The sequence below is a fragment of the Oncorhynchus gorbuscha genome, linkage group LG19 (genome assembly GCF_021184085.1).
Source record: "Oncorhynchus gorbuscha isolate QuinsamMale2020 ecotype Even-year linkage group LG19, OgorEven_v1.0, whole genome shotgun sequence".
Lineage (NCBI taxonomy): Eukaryota > Metazoa > Chordata > Actinopteri > Salmoniformes > Salmonidae > Oncorhynchus > Oncorhynchus gorbuscha.
In genome coordinates this window covers 11,644,330-11,661,197 of record NC_060191.1, presented here as the reverse complement: position 1 = coordinate 11,661,197, position 16,868 = coordinate 11,644,330, and the positions used below count along the sequence as shown (strand labels likewise).

General features: G+C 46.4%; 1 protein-coding gene across 4 annotated transcripts in view; it reads left to right on the top strand.

Moving 5' to 3' along the window:
• The window catches only part of LOC124005477 (glutamate receptor ionotropic, kainate 2), a 285,082-nt gene that overhangs the window by 122,239 nt on the left and 145,975 nt on the right, over positions 1-16,868 (top strand). For all 4 annotated transcript variants that reach the window (XR_006833621.1, XR_006833620.1, XM_046314778.1 and 1 more), the window contains exon 7: positions 4,864-5,037. Coding sequence is in view for 2 of the 4 variants with exons in the window: in XM_046314778.1 (XP_046170734.1) it covers positions 4,864-5,037 (174 nt within the window). In the remaining 2 variants the exon portion in view is untranslated. The remainder of the gene's footprint in view (positions 1-4,863; positions 5,038-16,868) is intronic.

Here is a 16,868-nt window from a genome sequence, read left to right as displayed (position 1 = left end):
GTCTGGTGAAGCCATTTGCAGGATGTATGAAATGAGAAAAGTGAACATGAGTGAAGATGAGGAGTTTGGGAGGGACTGAGGAGACGGATCAGACAGGAGGACGTTCTAACATGTTCCAATGTTGAGTTTGGGAGGGACTGAGGAGACGGATCAGACAGGAGGACGTTCTAACATGTTCCAATGTTGAGTTTGGGAGGGACTGAGGAGACGGATCAGACAGGAGGACGTTCTAACATGTTCCAATGTTGAGTTTGGGAGGGACTGAGGAGACGGATCAGACAGGAGGACGTTCTAACATGTTCCAATGTTGAGTTTGGGAGGGACTGAGGAGACGGATCAGACAGGAGGACGTTCTAACATGTTCCAATGTTGAGTTTGGGAGGGACTGAGGAGACGGATCAGACAGGAGGACGTTCTAACATGTTCCAATGTTGAGTTTGGGAGGGACTGAGGAGACGGATCAGACAGGAGGACGTTCTAACATGTTCCAATGTTGAGTTTGGGAGGGACTGAGGAGACGGATCAGACAGGAGGACGTTCTAACATGTTCCAATGTTGAGTTTGGGAGGGACTGAGGAGACGGATCAGACAGGAGGACGTTCTAACATGTTCCAATGTTGAGTTTGGGAGGGACTGAGGAGACGGATCAGACAGGAGGACGTTCTAACATGTTCCAATGTTGAGTTTGGGAGGGACTGACGGAGACGGATGTTCCAGGGACTGAGGAGCGGATCAGACAGGAGGACGTTCTAACATGTTCCAATGTTGAGTTTGGGAGGGACTGAGGAGACGGATCAGACAGGAGGACGTTCTAACATGTTCCAATGTTGAGTTTGGGAGGGACTGAGGAGACGGATCAGACAGGAGGACGTTCTAACATGTTCCAATGTTGAGTTTGGGAGGGACTGAGGAGACGGATCAGACAGGAGGACGTTCTAACATGTTCCAATGTTGAGTTTGGGAGGGACTGAGGAGACGGATCAGACAGGAGGACGTTCTAACATGTTCCAATGTTGAGTTTGGGAGGGACTGAGGAGACGGATCAGACAGGAGGACGTTCTAACATGTTCCAATGTTGAGTTTGGGAGGGACTGAGGGGAGACGGATCAGACAGGAGGACGTTCTAACATGTTCCAATGTTGAGTTTGGGAGGGACTGAGGAGACGGATCAGACAGGAGGACGTTCTAACATGTTCCAATGTTGAGTTGGGGAGGGACTGAGGAGACGGATCAGACAGGAGGACGTTCTAACATGTTCCAATGTTGAGTTTGGGAGGGACTGAGGAGACGGATCAGACAGGAGGACGTTCTAACATGTTCCAATGTTGAGTTTGGGAGGGACTGAGGAGACGGATCAGACAGGAGGACGTTCTAACATGTTCCAATGTTGAGTTTGGGAGGACTGAGGAGACGGATCAGACAGGAGGACGTTCTAACATGTTCCAATGTTGAGTTTGGGAGGGACTGAGGAGACGGATCAGACAGGAGGACGTTCTAACATGTTCCAATGTTGAGTTTGGGAGGGACTGAGGAGACGGATCAGACAGGAGGACGTTCTAACATGTTCCAATGTTGAGTTTGGGAGGGACTGAGGAGACGGATCAGACAGGAGGACGTTCTAACATGTTCCAATGTTGAGTTTGGGAGGGACTGAGGAGACGGATCAGACAGGAGGACGTTCTAACATGTTCCAATGTTGAGTTTGGGAGGGACTGAGGAGACGGATCAGACAGGAGGACGTTCTAACATGTTCCAATGTTGAGTTTGGGAGGGACTGAGGAGACGGATCAGACAGGAGGACGTTCTAACATGTTCCAATGTTGAGTTTGGGAGGGACTGAGGAGACGGATCAGACAGGAGGACGTTCTAACATGTTCCAATGTTGAGTTTGGGAGGGACTGAGGAGACGGATCAGACAGGAGGACGTTCTAACATGTTCCAATGTTGAGTTTGGGAGGGACTGAGGAGACGGATCAGACAGGAGGACGTTCTAACATGTTCCAATGTTGAGTTTGGGGAGGGACTGAGGAGACGGATCAGACAGGAGGACGTTCTAACATGTTCCAATGTTGAGTTTGGGAGGGACTGAGGAGACGGATCAGACAGGAGGACGTTCTAACATGTTCCAATGTTGAGTTTGGGAGGGACTGAGGAGACGGATCAGACAGGAGGACGTTCTAACATGTTCCAATGTTGAGTTTGGGAGGGACTGAGGAGACGGATCAGACAGGAGGACGTTCTAACATGTTCCAATGTTGAGTTTGGGAGGTTCCAATGTTGAGTTTGGGAGGACTGAGGAGACGGATCAGACAGGAGGACGTTCTAACATGTTCCAATGTTGAGTTTGGGAGGGACTGAGGAGACGGATCAGACAGGAGGACGTTCTAACATGTTCCAATGTTGAGTTTGGGAGGGACTGAGGAGACGGATCAGACAGGAGGACGTTCTAACATGTTCCAATGTTGAGTTTGGGAGGGACTGAGGAGACGGATCAGACAGGAGGACGTTCTAACATGTTCCAATGTTGAGTTTGGGAGGGACTGAGGAGACGGATCAGACAGGAGGACGTTCTAACATGTTCCAATGTTGAGTTTGGGAGGGACTGAGGAGACGGATCAGACAGGAGGACGTTCTAACATGTTCCAATGTTGAGTTGGGGAGGGACTGAGGAGACGGATCAGACAGGAGGACGTTCTAACATGTTCCAATGTTGAGTTTGGGAGGGACTGAGGAGACGGATCAGACAGGAGGACGTTCTAACATGTTCCAATGTTGAGTTTGGGAGGGACTGAGGAGACGGATCAGACAGGAGGACGTTCTAACATGTTCCAATGTTGAGTTTGGGAGGGACTGAGGAGACGGATCAGACAGGAGGACGTTCTAACATGTTCCAATGTTGAGTTTGGGAGGGACTGAGGAGACGGATCAGACAGGAGGACGTTCTAACATGTTCCAATGTTGAGTTTGGGAGGGACTGAGGAGACGGATCAGACAGGAGGACGTTCTAACATGTTCCAATGTTGAGTTTGGGAGGGACTGAGGAGACGGATCAGACAGGAGGACGTTCTAACATGTTCCAATGTTGAGTTTGGGAGGGGGACGGATGAGGAGAGGACGTTCTAACATGTTCCAATGTTGAGTTTGGGAGGGACTGAGGAGACGGGAGGAGGACGTTCTAACATGTTCCAATGTTGAGTTTGGGAGGGACTGAGGAGACGGATCAGACAGGAGGACGTTCTAACATGTTCCAATGTTGAGTTTGGGAGGGACTGAGGAGACGGATCAGACAGGAGGACGTTCTAACATGTTCCAATGTTGAGTTTGGGAGGGACTGAGGAGACGGATCAGACAGGAGGACGTTCTAACATGTTCCAATGTTGAGTTTGGGAGGGACTGAGGAGACGGATCAGACAGGAGGACGTTCTAACATGTTCCAATGTTGAGTTTGGGAGGGACTGAGGAGACGGATCAGACAGGAGGACGTTCTAACATGTTCCAATGTTGAGTTTGGGAGGGACTGAGGAGACGGATCAGACAGGAGGACGTTCTAACATGTTCCAATGTTGAGTTGGGAGGGGGGAGGGATTGAGGAGACGGATCAGACAGGAGGACGTTCTAACATGTTCCAATGTTTTGGGAGGGACTGAGGAGACGGATCAGACAGGAGGACGTTCTAACATGTTCCAATGTTGAGTTTGGGAGGGACTGAGGAGACGGATCAGACAGGAGGACGTTCTAACATGTTCCAATGTTGAGTTTGGGAGGGACTGAGGAGACGGATCAGACAGGAGGACGTTCTAACATGTTCCAATGTTGAGTTTGGGAGGGACTGAGGAGACGGATCAGACAGGAGGACGTTCTAACATGTTCCAATGTTGAGTTTGGGAGGGACTGAGGAGACGGATCAGACAGGAGGACGTTCTAACATGTTCCAATGTTGAGTTTGGGAGGGACTGAGGAGACGGATCAGACAGGAGGACGTTCTAACATGTTCCAATGTTGAGTTTGGGAGGGACTGAGGAGACGGATCAGACAGGAGGACGTTCTAACATGTTCCAATGTTGAGTTGGGGAGGGATTGAGGAGACGGATCAGACAGGAGGACGTTCTAACATGTTCCAATGTTGAGTTGGGGAGGGACTGAGGAGACGGATCAGACAGGAGGACGTTCTAACATGTTCCAATGTTGAGTTTGGGAGGGACTGAGGAGACGGATCAGACAGGAGGACGTTCTAACATGTTCCAATGTTGAGTTTGGGAGGGACTGAGGAGACGGATCAGACAGGAGGACGTTCTAACATGTTCCAATGTTGAGTTTGGGAGGGACTGAGGAGACGGATCAGACAGGAGGACGTTCTAACATGTTCCAATGTTGAGTTTGGGAGGGACTGAGGAGACGGATCAGACAGGAGGACGTTCTAACATGTTCCAATGTTGAGTTTGGGAGGGACTGAGGAGACGGATCAGACAGGAGGACGTTCTAACATGTTCCAATGTTGAGTTTGGCAGAGAGGGGACGCAGTGCTGAGAGCTTCGTTCTCCCACCAGAGTGAACAACCCATCCACATCGATGAACACATATGGCAGCCATTTTCTGCCAGATTGGACTTTATACTCCAGTGTTGGCTCCAGCAGAGGACAGCACTCAGACACCACACATTAACTCACATTGCTACCATGTCCTTGCATATTCACAATCAGCATTCCTATTTAATTGTTAGTCTATACGTAATCCTTTTTGCTCGTAGTGGAGAAAATGGCTTTGTTTAGCTTAGTTTATAACACAGTTATAACCCCTCTTTAGCATATTATATATAAGTATGTTCTTTTCCTCCTTTCCTGACTCTTAACTCTTCCCTGTCAGGACCTGTTTGCGCTGGACGTGGAGGCCTACCGTTACAGTGGGGTGAACATGACTGGCTTTAGGATCCTGAATACGGAGAACAGCCAAGTGGCCTCCATCATAGAGAAGTGGTCCATGGAACGCCTGCAGGCCCCGCCCAAACCTGACTCTGGCCTACTGGACGGCTTCATGACGGTGAGTCATCACTACAGCTACTGTATGGGGCCAATCGGAAATAGCCCCCTATTTACTAACCCCTATTCCCTATAGCTTTTAGTCCATTTCGGACACAGCAGCTACTATGATTGGGCTATTAGTCTATAACCCTTTGTTGCTCTAATCTTCTGAAAAGTGATTAATATTATCATTATGGAATAGGGACTTATGCTGGACGTGTTACTGCTGTGTGGCAGAGAAATCCATTCCACCATTAGATTGTTTCCTAGATATTTTAAATATCACATTAGACATTTGATGGAGTAAGGCGGGAATGTTGTTTGGACGTAGACTATGCTTTCTCTGTGTGTGACTGTTGCTAATGCATTAGCCGCTAGTGAAACAGCCATGCTGTGAGCATCGCCTTCCTGTGAGCATCCGGCCTGTCCCAGAGGACTGAAACACACGACCTCCTGTGTGATAACGTGGCTCCTGTTGCATGGATCCAACCCCTCTCTGATAACAGCACAGAGCCAGTAATGACTGTTCTACAACAGTCCTACTACACCGCTACTCTCTCTTATCTGGGAGCACTGCCAAAATATGAACTCACCAGAGACAAGGAGAGAGGGAGGACAGGGAGGGCGAGAGAGCGAGCGTGAGAGAGATGGAGAGAAAGGGAGAGAGATGACTGGAATTAGGGTTCCAGATTCATTCCAAAACAACTGATAAGGTGCTAAAAGTGTCATATTCCAGTTGCAGGGAAGCGGATGCTGGCTGGGGGTTGATAGCTGTGGCTTGCCACTGGAGGATAGAGAGCTTCCTTTAAGGTTCAAGGAACCTTGCTGAGGAGTTAGTTCCAGGGTTGTACTGTATCTTAGACCGGTTTGCCTCTTTGTAACAGTCTTCTGTTGGATTAGTGGGTCAGTTGGTGGTGCTTCTCTCTGGAGGCCTCCAATAGACTGGGGGCAGTTGATGTATTTCTCTGACACATAGTCAATTGAAACCTAAGGAATCAACTGACTTGGTGCTTCGCCCTCCACACGCATGTACATAAATTAGCTCTCTCAGATCAATAGACTATATGTAGTGGCAAGGACAACTGCAAAGCCCTCTATCAGCTGTTTGTGTTCCCATCTGTTCCTTATGTGGTCTATAAGGCTGGATGAGTATTACTTCACAAGACTGTTGTTTTTGGATCCGAGGGCATCAGAAGATTTATTCCAGGGGAGGACAGTGCTCTGACCCTGCTCATCAGGGAATTAATGGCGTAGTTGGAAGGCGGGGATTGATTCATTAGATAAATGGCAATCAGTCAGCAGCTAATGCATATTGACATGGCGAAAGGTTCCGTAAACGTTTGATTAACGGCTTCATTTGTGAGCTGTATTTACAGTCTTGTGTCCTTAAGTACTGAACCGCTGATGTAACTTATGGACTGGCGATCGTGACAGATTACACCCAGAGCAACACAAAGACTCAGCTATTTTTATACAGCTCTTTGTTTTGGGCCCACGGCTTTCAAAGAGTATTGTTTGAAACACTATGGAAATGTTGTGTGTTTCTTTGTTGTGTGTGTGTGTGTGTGTGTGTGTGTGTGTGTGTGTGTGTGTGTGTGTGTGTGTGTGTGTGTGTGTGTGTGTGTGTGTGTGTGTGTGTGTGTGTGTGTATTTGTGGATCTTTTTTTCTACTAATGATGTTGGAAAGAATAGAGTAGATGGAGAACAGGCACAATCATATCCAGCGAAAAGGTGTGAAGAGGTAGACAAATCCTGGTCCAGGCACCAGGTTTGTTAAAACAACTTTAAACACTTTAGATGTGACTTTTCTGTGTGATTTAATCCCTGTTCCTCTCCTACTGTTTGATCTGCAGAACAGAGCATTCTGAGAGATTAGAGAGAGGTGGTCCTCTCCCACCTAGCTTGGCTACAGCCTTGTTATTTCGGCTTAAATTGATCTCGGTGCTTGACTTATTTGGCTGTGACTCACAAAAGATTCCTGTCGCCTGTAAAACCTCAGAAACAAACCCAGTGCCAAAGAGGATAATGATTAAACCCCAGGATGTTTTTTTTTCATCTCCTTTTTTCTAGATGTATTTGTGTGCTGCAATGCTGAATAATAAAGCTTAATTCTGCACCTCATTTCTTTATGCTACAATTAATCTTCCTTTGGAGAAGGAAGTCCTGCCCTGTCACGGCTTAACACACATAATGAAAATGACCTAACAAGCCCTACAGGTTCATTAGCATAATTCCTCCTGCTTGCTAATTGCTTTAGCTTCTGTCTGTTTCACTCAGAGGCGGCTAGGCTAATCTCAAGGAGATTCCAAAAACTCCCAGGCATGACCATACATCCTACAATTTATCTCCCTGTCTTGAGTTGGAGAGGGGAGGCATTGCTTTTTAACCAGCTCTCTCTTTGGTTCAGGACAGATACCTAACCCCATGATTTGAATGTTGTTGTCCGCTGTTTTGTTTATGTCAGGAATTTGAGGATAAAATGGTGTTCATATAATGGAAACCTAGCAACCACACCATCGGTAATCATACCAATACTTTCCCATGAAGAACGATAGACATAGATCCCGGGCAAATTCAAATGGACACATCTGTGCTACTGGGTGGGTTGACATTTTGTGATTTGCAGCTAGGCTATCATTACATGTCCGGCTATGGGGAATACTTCTCAATAACAGCAGTCAAATACACATCACATTACTCAACCATCACTCAAACAGCCACATACATCATATAGCAGACTGAAAGACTGGCAGAAACTCTTCCAGATGTGAAGAATGAAACAGACATAGAGAGAGTATCGAGACAAAGAGAAAGAGACCGGTTGAATGGAGTAGGGGAAAGATTGAGAATACGGAGGAGAGGGAGAAAGAGAGGGAGGGAGGGAGGGAGGGGGAGAGAGAGAGAGAATAGTGAGGAGAGATTGAGAGATGAATTATTCTGTGCTCTCTTAGCTGTCCCCTCGGCTCAGCGCCTTCTCTTGATCGACCTGTCCATCATGCCGTCACCATGTCGTCTCCTGGGTGATCTCCCTGAGTGGCAGCATGGGGCGGAGAACATGGCTGCTGCCTGCCGGAGAGGGGGGAGGTGACCCTAGCCAGCTAACAGGCTGCTGGACAAGCCCTGAACACACCTGAACATCCATTTAACATTTACATTTAAGTCATTTAGCAGACGCTCTTATCCAGAGCGACTTACAAATTGGTGCATTCACCTTATGACATCCAGTGGAACAGTCACTTTACAATAGTGCATCTAAAACTTAAGGGGGGGGGGTGAGAGGGATTACTTATCCTATCCTAGGTATTCCTTAAAGAGGTGGGGTTTCAGGTGTCTCCGGAAGGTGGTGATTGACTCCGCTGTCCTGGCGTCGTGAGGGAGTTTGTTCCACTATTGGGGGGGCCAGGGCAGCGAACAGTTTTGACTGGGCTGAGCGGGAGCTGTACTTCCTCAGTGGTAGGGAGGCGAGCAGGCCAGAGGTGGATGAACGCAGTGCCCTTGTTTGGGTGTAGGGCCTGATCAGAGCCTGGAGGTACTGAGGTGCCGTTCCCCTCACAGCTCCGTAGGCAAGCACCATGGTCTTGTAGCGGATGCGACCTTCAACTGGAAGCCAGTGGAGAGAACGGAGGAGCGGGGTGACGTGAGAGAACTTGGGAAGGTTGAACACCAGACGGGCTGCGGCGTTCTGGATGAGTTGAAGGGGTTTAATGGCACAGGCAGGGAGCCCAGCCAACAGCGAGTTGCAGTAATCCAGACGGGAGATGACAAGTGCCTGGATTAGGACCTGCGCCGCTTCCTGTGTGAGGCAGGGTCGTACTCTGCGGATGTTGTAGAGCATGAACCTACAGGAACGGGCCACCGCCTTGATGTTGGTTGAGAACGACAGGGTGTTGTCCAGGATCACGCCAAGGTTCTTGGCGCTCTGGGAGGAGGACACAATGGAGTTGTCAACCGTGATGGCGAGATCATGGAACGGGCAGTCCTTCCCCGGGAGGAAGAGCAGCTCCGTCTTGCCGAGGTTCAGCTTGAGGTGGTGATCCGTCATCCACACTGATATGTCTGCCAGACATGCAGAGATGCGATTCGCCACCTGGTCATCAGAAGGGGGAAAGGAGAAGATTAATTGTGTGTCGTCTGCATAGCAATGATAAGAGAGACCATGTGAGGTTATGACAGAGCCAAGTGACTTGGTGTATAGCGAGAATAGGAGAGGGCCAAGAACAGAGCCCTGGGGGACACCAGTGGTGAGAGCGCGTGGTGAGGAGACAGATTCTCGCCACGCCACCTGGTAGGAGCGACCTGTCAGGTAGGACGCAATCCAAGCGTGGGCCGTGCCGGAGATGCCCAACTCGGAGAGGGTGGAGAGGAGGATCTGATGGTTCACAGTATCGAAGGCAGCCGATAGATCTAGAAGGATGAGAGCAGAGGAGAGAGAGTTAGCTTTAGCAGTGCGGAGCGCCTCCGTGATACAGAGGAGAGCAGTCTCAGTTGAATGACTAGTCTTGAAACCTGACTGATTTGGATCAAGAAGGTCATTCAGAGAGAGATAGCGGGAGAGCTGGACATCCCTGGACAGAACTGGCCAGCAGGGTCAGGCCCCAATATCTTCCGACAGATGGCATCATCAACGGGACATGTGTTGCCATCGCTCTATCTGCAAACCTAATATGTGTAAATATGTGTATGAACATAACAAGATTCAATAACTGAGCCATAAACTGAACAAGTTCCACAGACATGTGACTAACAGAAATGGAATATTGTGTTCAAAATCAAAAGTAACAGTCTGGTGTGGCCACCATCTGCATTAAGTACTGCAGTGCATCTCCTCCTCATGGACTGCACCAGATTTGCAAATTCTTGCTGTGAGATGTTACCCCACTCTTCCACTAAGGCACCTGCACGTTTACTGACATTTATGGGGAGAATGGCCCTAGCCCTCACCCTCCGATCCAACAGGTCCCAGACGTGCTTAATGGGATTGAGTTCCGGGCTCTTCGCTGGCCATGGAAAGAACCCTGACATTCCTGTCTTGCAGGAAATCACGCACAGAACGAGTAGTATGGCTGGTGCCATTGTCATGCTGGAGGGTCATGTCAGGATGAGCCTGCAGGAAGCGTACCACATGAGGGAGGAGGATGTCTTCCCTGTAACACACAGCGTTGAGATTGCCTGCAATGACAACAAGCTCAGTCCGATGATGCTGTGACACACCGCCCCAGACCACGACAGACCCTCCACCTCCAAATCGATCCCGCTCCAGAGTACAGCCCTCTGTGTAACGCTCATTCCTTTGACGATAAACAGCGAATCTGACCATCATCCCTGGTGAGACAAAACTGCGACTCGTCAGTGAAGAGTACTTTTTGCCAGTCCTGTCTGGTCCTGCAACGGTGGTTTTAGCCCATAGGCGATGTTGTTGCCATTGAAGTCTGGTGAGGACCTTCCTTACAACAGGACTACAAGCCCTCAGTCCAGCCTCTCTCAGCCTATTGCGGACAGTCTGAGCACTGATGGAAGGATTATGCATTCCTGGTGTAACTCATGCAGTTGTTGTTTCCATCCTGTACCTGTCCCACAGGTGTGATGTTCGGATGTACCGATCCTGTTCAGGTGTTGTTACATGTGGTCTGCCACTGCGAGGACGATCAGTTGTCCGTCCTGTCTCCCTGTAGCACTGTATTAGGCGTCTCACAGTACGGACATTGCAATTTATTGCCCTGGCCACATCTGCAGTGCCTCCTTGCAGCATGCCTAAAGCACGTTCACGCAGATGAGCTGGGCAGATGAGCAGGGACCCTGGGCATCTTTCTTTTGGTGTTTTTCAGAGTCAGTAGAAAGGCCTCTTTAGAGTCTCAAGTTTCCATAACTGTGACCTTAATTGCCTACCATCTGTAAACTGTTAGTGTCTTAATGACAGTTCCACAGGTGCATGTTCATTAATTGTTTATGGTTCATTGAACAAGCATGGGTAACAGTGTTTAAATCCTTTACAATGAAGATCTGTGAAGTTAATTGGATTTTTACGAATTATCTTTGAAAGACAGGGTCCTGAAAAGGGGACATTGTTTTTGCTGAGTTTATATGGGAGGGAGCGATATTTCTTTACCAGATATTGGCATCCTCTTCAGTCTTGGTTTGTGATGAACCCCATTTGAACCCCATTTCTGCACCCCACAGATGAAGCTCCTCTATCTAAGCTGTGGCCGTCTGCCTCTCTCTGTATTTCAGGCCAGCTCACTCTTTTTGTGGCTTAGGGTCTTGGATTTGGGATTTGGCGCTGCATCTGTCCACATGCGGTGAGAATAATTTGGAAGTGGAGTATGCGTGGGCATTATTCGGTCAGCTGGTTGGCATGTGTGGTAGCTGGCAGAGACAAGCAGTGCCCCCCTCTTATCCCAAGGCCAGAACCTCGACTGCCACTGAGATGACCCAAAGCTAGACCAGTCTCATCCTTTATCCCATTCAATACCTCTGCAAAGCACACACTGTGTGGTTTTAGGTCTTCCTATTGGATTACCGTTTGACAAGATTTTAATATATTATACCACAACATTTATTGAAACATCTTGACTCTAATTGGTTAGAAATCCTATTCTTTAGTCCAATCAGTGGAAGCAGACTATAGCCCAGTTAAAACATAGAGCTATAAATACAGAGTATGTGTGTCCATTTTGTGTGTGTGTGTGTGTGTGTGTGTGTGTGTGTGTGTGTGTGTGTGTGTGTGTGTGTGTGTGTGTGTGTGTGTGTGTGTGTGTGTGTGTGTGTGTGTGTGTGTGTGTGTGTAGTGGGTGTGTATTTCTGTGGAAGTGCAGCCGGTGTCACATGCAGTGTGCAAAGACACACAGGGCTGCATTAATAACTATTTGCCCCACGGTATCACTGCCAAGTACCAGCATAGATAGGTGACCCTGGAGATGGGTTACTGCGGAAACGGAGTGATAATCTAGATTTTGGAAAAAGGGCTGGCATGTCGTCATCCCCCAATACCCCATCCCCCCACTCTGACATCCCCTTCTCCTCTCCTCTATCCCCCTTCTCCTTTCCACCATCACCCTCTCCTCCATCCACCCCTCTCCTCTCATCTATCCCCTCTCCTGTTTCCCTCTCCTCTCTGTCAGGGTCAACAGGAATCCTAGTGGTTAAGAGCATTGGGCCAGTAACCGTTCTGCCCTTGAGCAAGGCAGTAAACCCCTGACAGCGGATTAAGGCAGCCACCCGCACTTCTCTGATTCAGAGGGGTTGGGTTAAATGTGAAAGACACACACAACTGACTAGGTCTCATCTTCTCCAGCGACTGCTGCCAGCTCCACATATCATCCCACTGTTCCCCTGAGAGCTATGAGCCATGTTACTCTCTCCCACTATCAAGCTTTTACTCTCAGTCTGATCCATGTGAAATATGTTGAGGATCTGACTCTATATCTAACTCTTATAATCCCCCCCATACACTGTAGTGTAGAAAACATTAGGACCACTTTCTTAATATTGAATTGCACCCCCTTTTGCCCTCAGAACAGCCTCAATTCATCGGAGCATGGACCATTCTTGATACACATGGGAAACTGAGCAGCGTTGAAGTTCTTGACACACTCAAACAGGTGCATCTGGCACCTACTACCATACCCTGTTCAAAGGCACTTTTTGGCACACCGATCCCTTTAGCGGGATCATTTTAGTCAATATCCGGTGAATTGTAGAGCGCCAAATTCAACTTAAATTACTAAAAATATTTACATTTCATGAAATCACAAGTGCAATATACCAAAACACAGCTTAGCTTGTTGTTAATCCACCTGGCGTGTCAGATTTCAAAAAAGCTTTATGGTGAAAGCAAACCATGCAATTATGTTAGGACAACTTTCAGCAGACAAAACATTACAAACAGCTAGCAGGAAAGTAGATTGGTCAGAAAAGCAATAAAATGAATCGCTTACCTTTGATGTTCTTCGTATGTTTGCACTCACGAGACTCCCACACAATAAGAAGATTCCCACACATTCCCACACCCACGAGACTCCCACACAATAAATGTTTGTTTTGTTCCTTAAAGATTCTCTTTATATCCAAAAACCTCCATTTGGTTGGCGCGTTTTGTTTAGTAATCCACAGGCTCGTGCAGTTCACGACAGGTAGACAAAAATTCCAAATAGTATCCGTAAAGTTCGTAGAAACATGTCAAACGTTTTTTATAATCAATCCTCAGGTTGTTTTTACAATAAATAATCGATAATATTTCAACCGGACGGTAGCCTTTTCAATAGGAGAGAGAGAGAGAAAAGGATTCTCGCGCATGCACAAATCTGGGGACACCTAGTTATCCACTGATGCAATGTGATCATTCTCGCACATTTTTTCAGAATAAAAGCCTGAAACTATGTCTAAAAATTGTTCACACCCTGTGGAAGCCATAGGGAAAGGAATCTGGTTGATATCCCTTTAAACGGAGGATAGGCATGCAATGGAACAGTAGTTTCAGAAAAACAGCACTTCCTGGTTGGATTTTCCTCAGGTTTTCGCCTGCAATATCAGTTCTGTTATACTCACAGACAATATTTTGACAGTTTTGGAAACTTTAGAGTGTTTTCTATCCTAATCTGCTAATTATATGCATATTCTAGCTTCTGGGTCTGAGAAATAGGTCAGTTTACTTTGGGAATGTTTTTTATCTGAACATCAAAATACTGCACCCTTGCTTCAAGAGGTTAAATCTTTTGTCCTCCCCATTCACCCTCTGAATGGCACACATACACAATCCATGTCTCAATTGTCTCAAGGATCCTTCCCTTCCTTTCCTTTACTAATACTCCCACTCCGCTCATTTCCTCATCCTACCTCTCATTTCCTCATCCTCATCTTCCCCCTCCTTTCCTCATCCTCCCTCTCATTCCCTCACCTTTCCTCATCCTTCCTCTCCTTTCCTTATCATCCTTCTCCTTTCCTCATCATCCTTATCTTCCCTCTCCTCACCCCCCCACCTTTCCTCATCCTCACACTCCTTTCCTCATCCTCCCTCTCATTTTTTCATCCTCCCTGTCATTTTCTCATCATCCTTCTCTTTTTCAATATTGCTCTGTCTTTTGAGTATTTCTGGGAGTGACGTTGCATCTGTAATGAGCTGACGGTCTCAGCCCGGCTCAACTCCAGTCAGCGTCACAAGCCATCATTAGATCAGTTACCCACAGTGCACTGCTCCCAGCCATGTGCTGCTCTGGCTACCCACCCTGATTAAACACAGCGACAGTGGCAGATCTCTATCCTGAAATTCCTTCCTCCCTCCGCCTGCCAGAGTTACTGTAGATCCAACACTGACGAGTGCTCAGAGAGAGGCGGGTTACGGAAAAGAGAGAGAGAGAGAAGGAAAAGAGGAAAGAGAGAGGGAGAGAGAGAGAAAGAGGGACAGGGAAGAATATATATATTTATATATATAGAAATAGTATGGAAAAGTAAAAAAATATATATAAAACAAGGAATAAATACACAGTGAATAACAATAACTTGTCTATACACAGAGAAAGTAAGAGAGATAGCGAGAGAGAGAAAGAAAGTCAGAAGATGGGTGAAAGGAACGCTGGAGAAAAAGGAACGATTGACGTTTGTGTTTTTTCATCAGAAATGATTACTTATCGCTAAAGTCATGTAAGTAAAATATTTATGTTCACAGATATTTTATTCATAGATTTTAGATGTGTATTAAAATGGGTTTCTTCAAATGTTTGGAACGTTTGTATCCTGTGTATTTGACTGTGATAGGTGGTCTCACCTAGCTATCTTAAGATCAAAGTCGCTCTGGATAAATAAAGTTTGGGGTCACTTAGAAATGTCCTTGTTTTAGTAAGAAAAGCTATTTTTTTGTCCATTAAAATAACATCAAATTGATCAGAAATACAGTGTAGACATTGTTAATGTTGTAAATGACTATTTCTTTATGGAATATCTACATAGGCGTACAGAGGCCCATTATCAGCAACCATCACTCCTGTGTTCCAATGGCACGTTGTGTTAGCTAATCCAAGTTTATCATTTTAAAAGGCTAATTGATCATCAGAAAACCATTTTGCAATTATGTTAGCACAGCTGAAAACTGTTGTCCTGATTAAAGAAGCAATAAAACTGGCCTTCTTTAGACTAGTTGAGCATCAGTATTTGTGGGTTCGATTACAGGCTCAAAATGGCCGGAAACAAAGAACTTTCTTCTGAAACTCGTCAGTCTATTCTTGTTCTGAGAATTAAGGCTATACCATGCAATGCATTTCCAAGAAACCGAGGATCTCGTACAACGCTGTGTACTATTCCCTTCACAGAACAGCGCAAACTGGCTCTAACCAGAATAGAAAGAGGAGTGGGAGGCGTGGGAGGAGTGGGAACTGAGCAAGAGGACAAGTACATTAGAGTGTCTAGTTTGAGAAACAGACGCCTCACAAGTCCTCAACTGGCAGCTTCATTAAATAGTACCCCAGTCTCAACATCAACAGTGAAGAGGCAACTCCGGGATGCTGGCCGGAGTTCCTCTGTCCAGTGTCTGTGTTCTTTTGTCCATCTTAATCTTTTCGTTTTATTGGCCAGTCTGAGATGTGGCTTTTTCTTTGCAACTCTACCTAGAAGGCCAGCATCCCGGAGTCGCCTCTTCACTGTTGACATTGAGACTGGTGTTTTGCGGATACTATTTAATGAAGATATAGATCTCATGTTACAGTATTGATTTGTTATTTTATTTTTTATTATATTGATGTTACAAATGTGTCATTTGTACAGTTCTTTATTTCTTACATTTGACTGTGTAAAGCCTACTGTAGCAGTACTTGTTTTTTCTCTGAGCGGATATATAGTGTTTTGCAAAAACACGTTATTTTTCTCTCTGAAATGAACCCCATTTCAAACAAATATATATCGGTCATTGTAAAACCCCATGCCACGATAGTGAAAAAACACACCAATCTCTTTCATAAGTTCTTTAATCAATAAAAGCTCATTTACCAACATTTCTGAAAATGTATATATAGTGTTTTGCAAAGAAACTCTTCAAGTATAGCTCAAGGCTACAGCCAGCGTCATAACAGGGCACAGCTTTATAACAGAGAGAGACACTGGCAGGTAAAGGGATTCACCTTTCCTCCTCTGCAGAATGACCTCAATGTATTGATGCACTCAAAGCCAGCTCAGTAGTCTTGAATCCTGTTCCATTTGCTTTGACTTTAATCTAGACAGTATGTATACTAACCTTTGTTGAAGGTCATTGTAAACAACAAGACATGTCGTATGCCTATCATCTCAGACGTTATTCACATTTCAAACATGTTCACATTCCATGTTTGGTATTTTAAACATTACACTGAAATTGCTGCTCGTATCATTTCACATATATTTTAGCCACATCCTGTATAACCGATGCTCATTATAAACATACATATTAAACTGTAGCTCCGCTCAGAGAGCACTTGGAGCAGATTCCTCTTTTTGCTCATTATCTATCGTTGCTGGGGAAACCACCAGATTCAGTTGAGTGTTTAAGGCTATTATTTCTCCTGATGCTGTGTCTTAGTCACACCACGCTGGATTCTGCTAGTTAAGCACTCTGGTTCTGCACACACACGTACACGTACGCACACGCACACACACACACACACACACACACACACACACACACACACACACACACACACACACACACACACACACACACACACACACACTGTATAGCTCTCTGCTCTGCTCTGAGGCTTCATGTCTGTAGTCTGCAGCAGACCCTATTCAAGGCTGGCCTGGGCAGCATTTGTATGCCTGACGGAGTGGGGCTCTTTATAATTGGAATAGCTCCTCTTAAAGACTTAAAACCTAATTAATGTTCCTGAG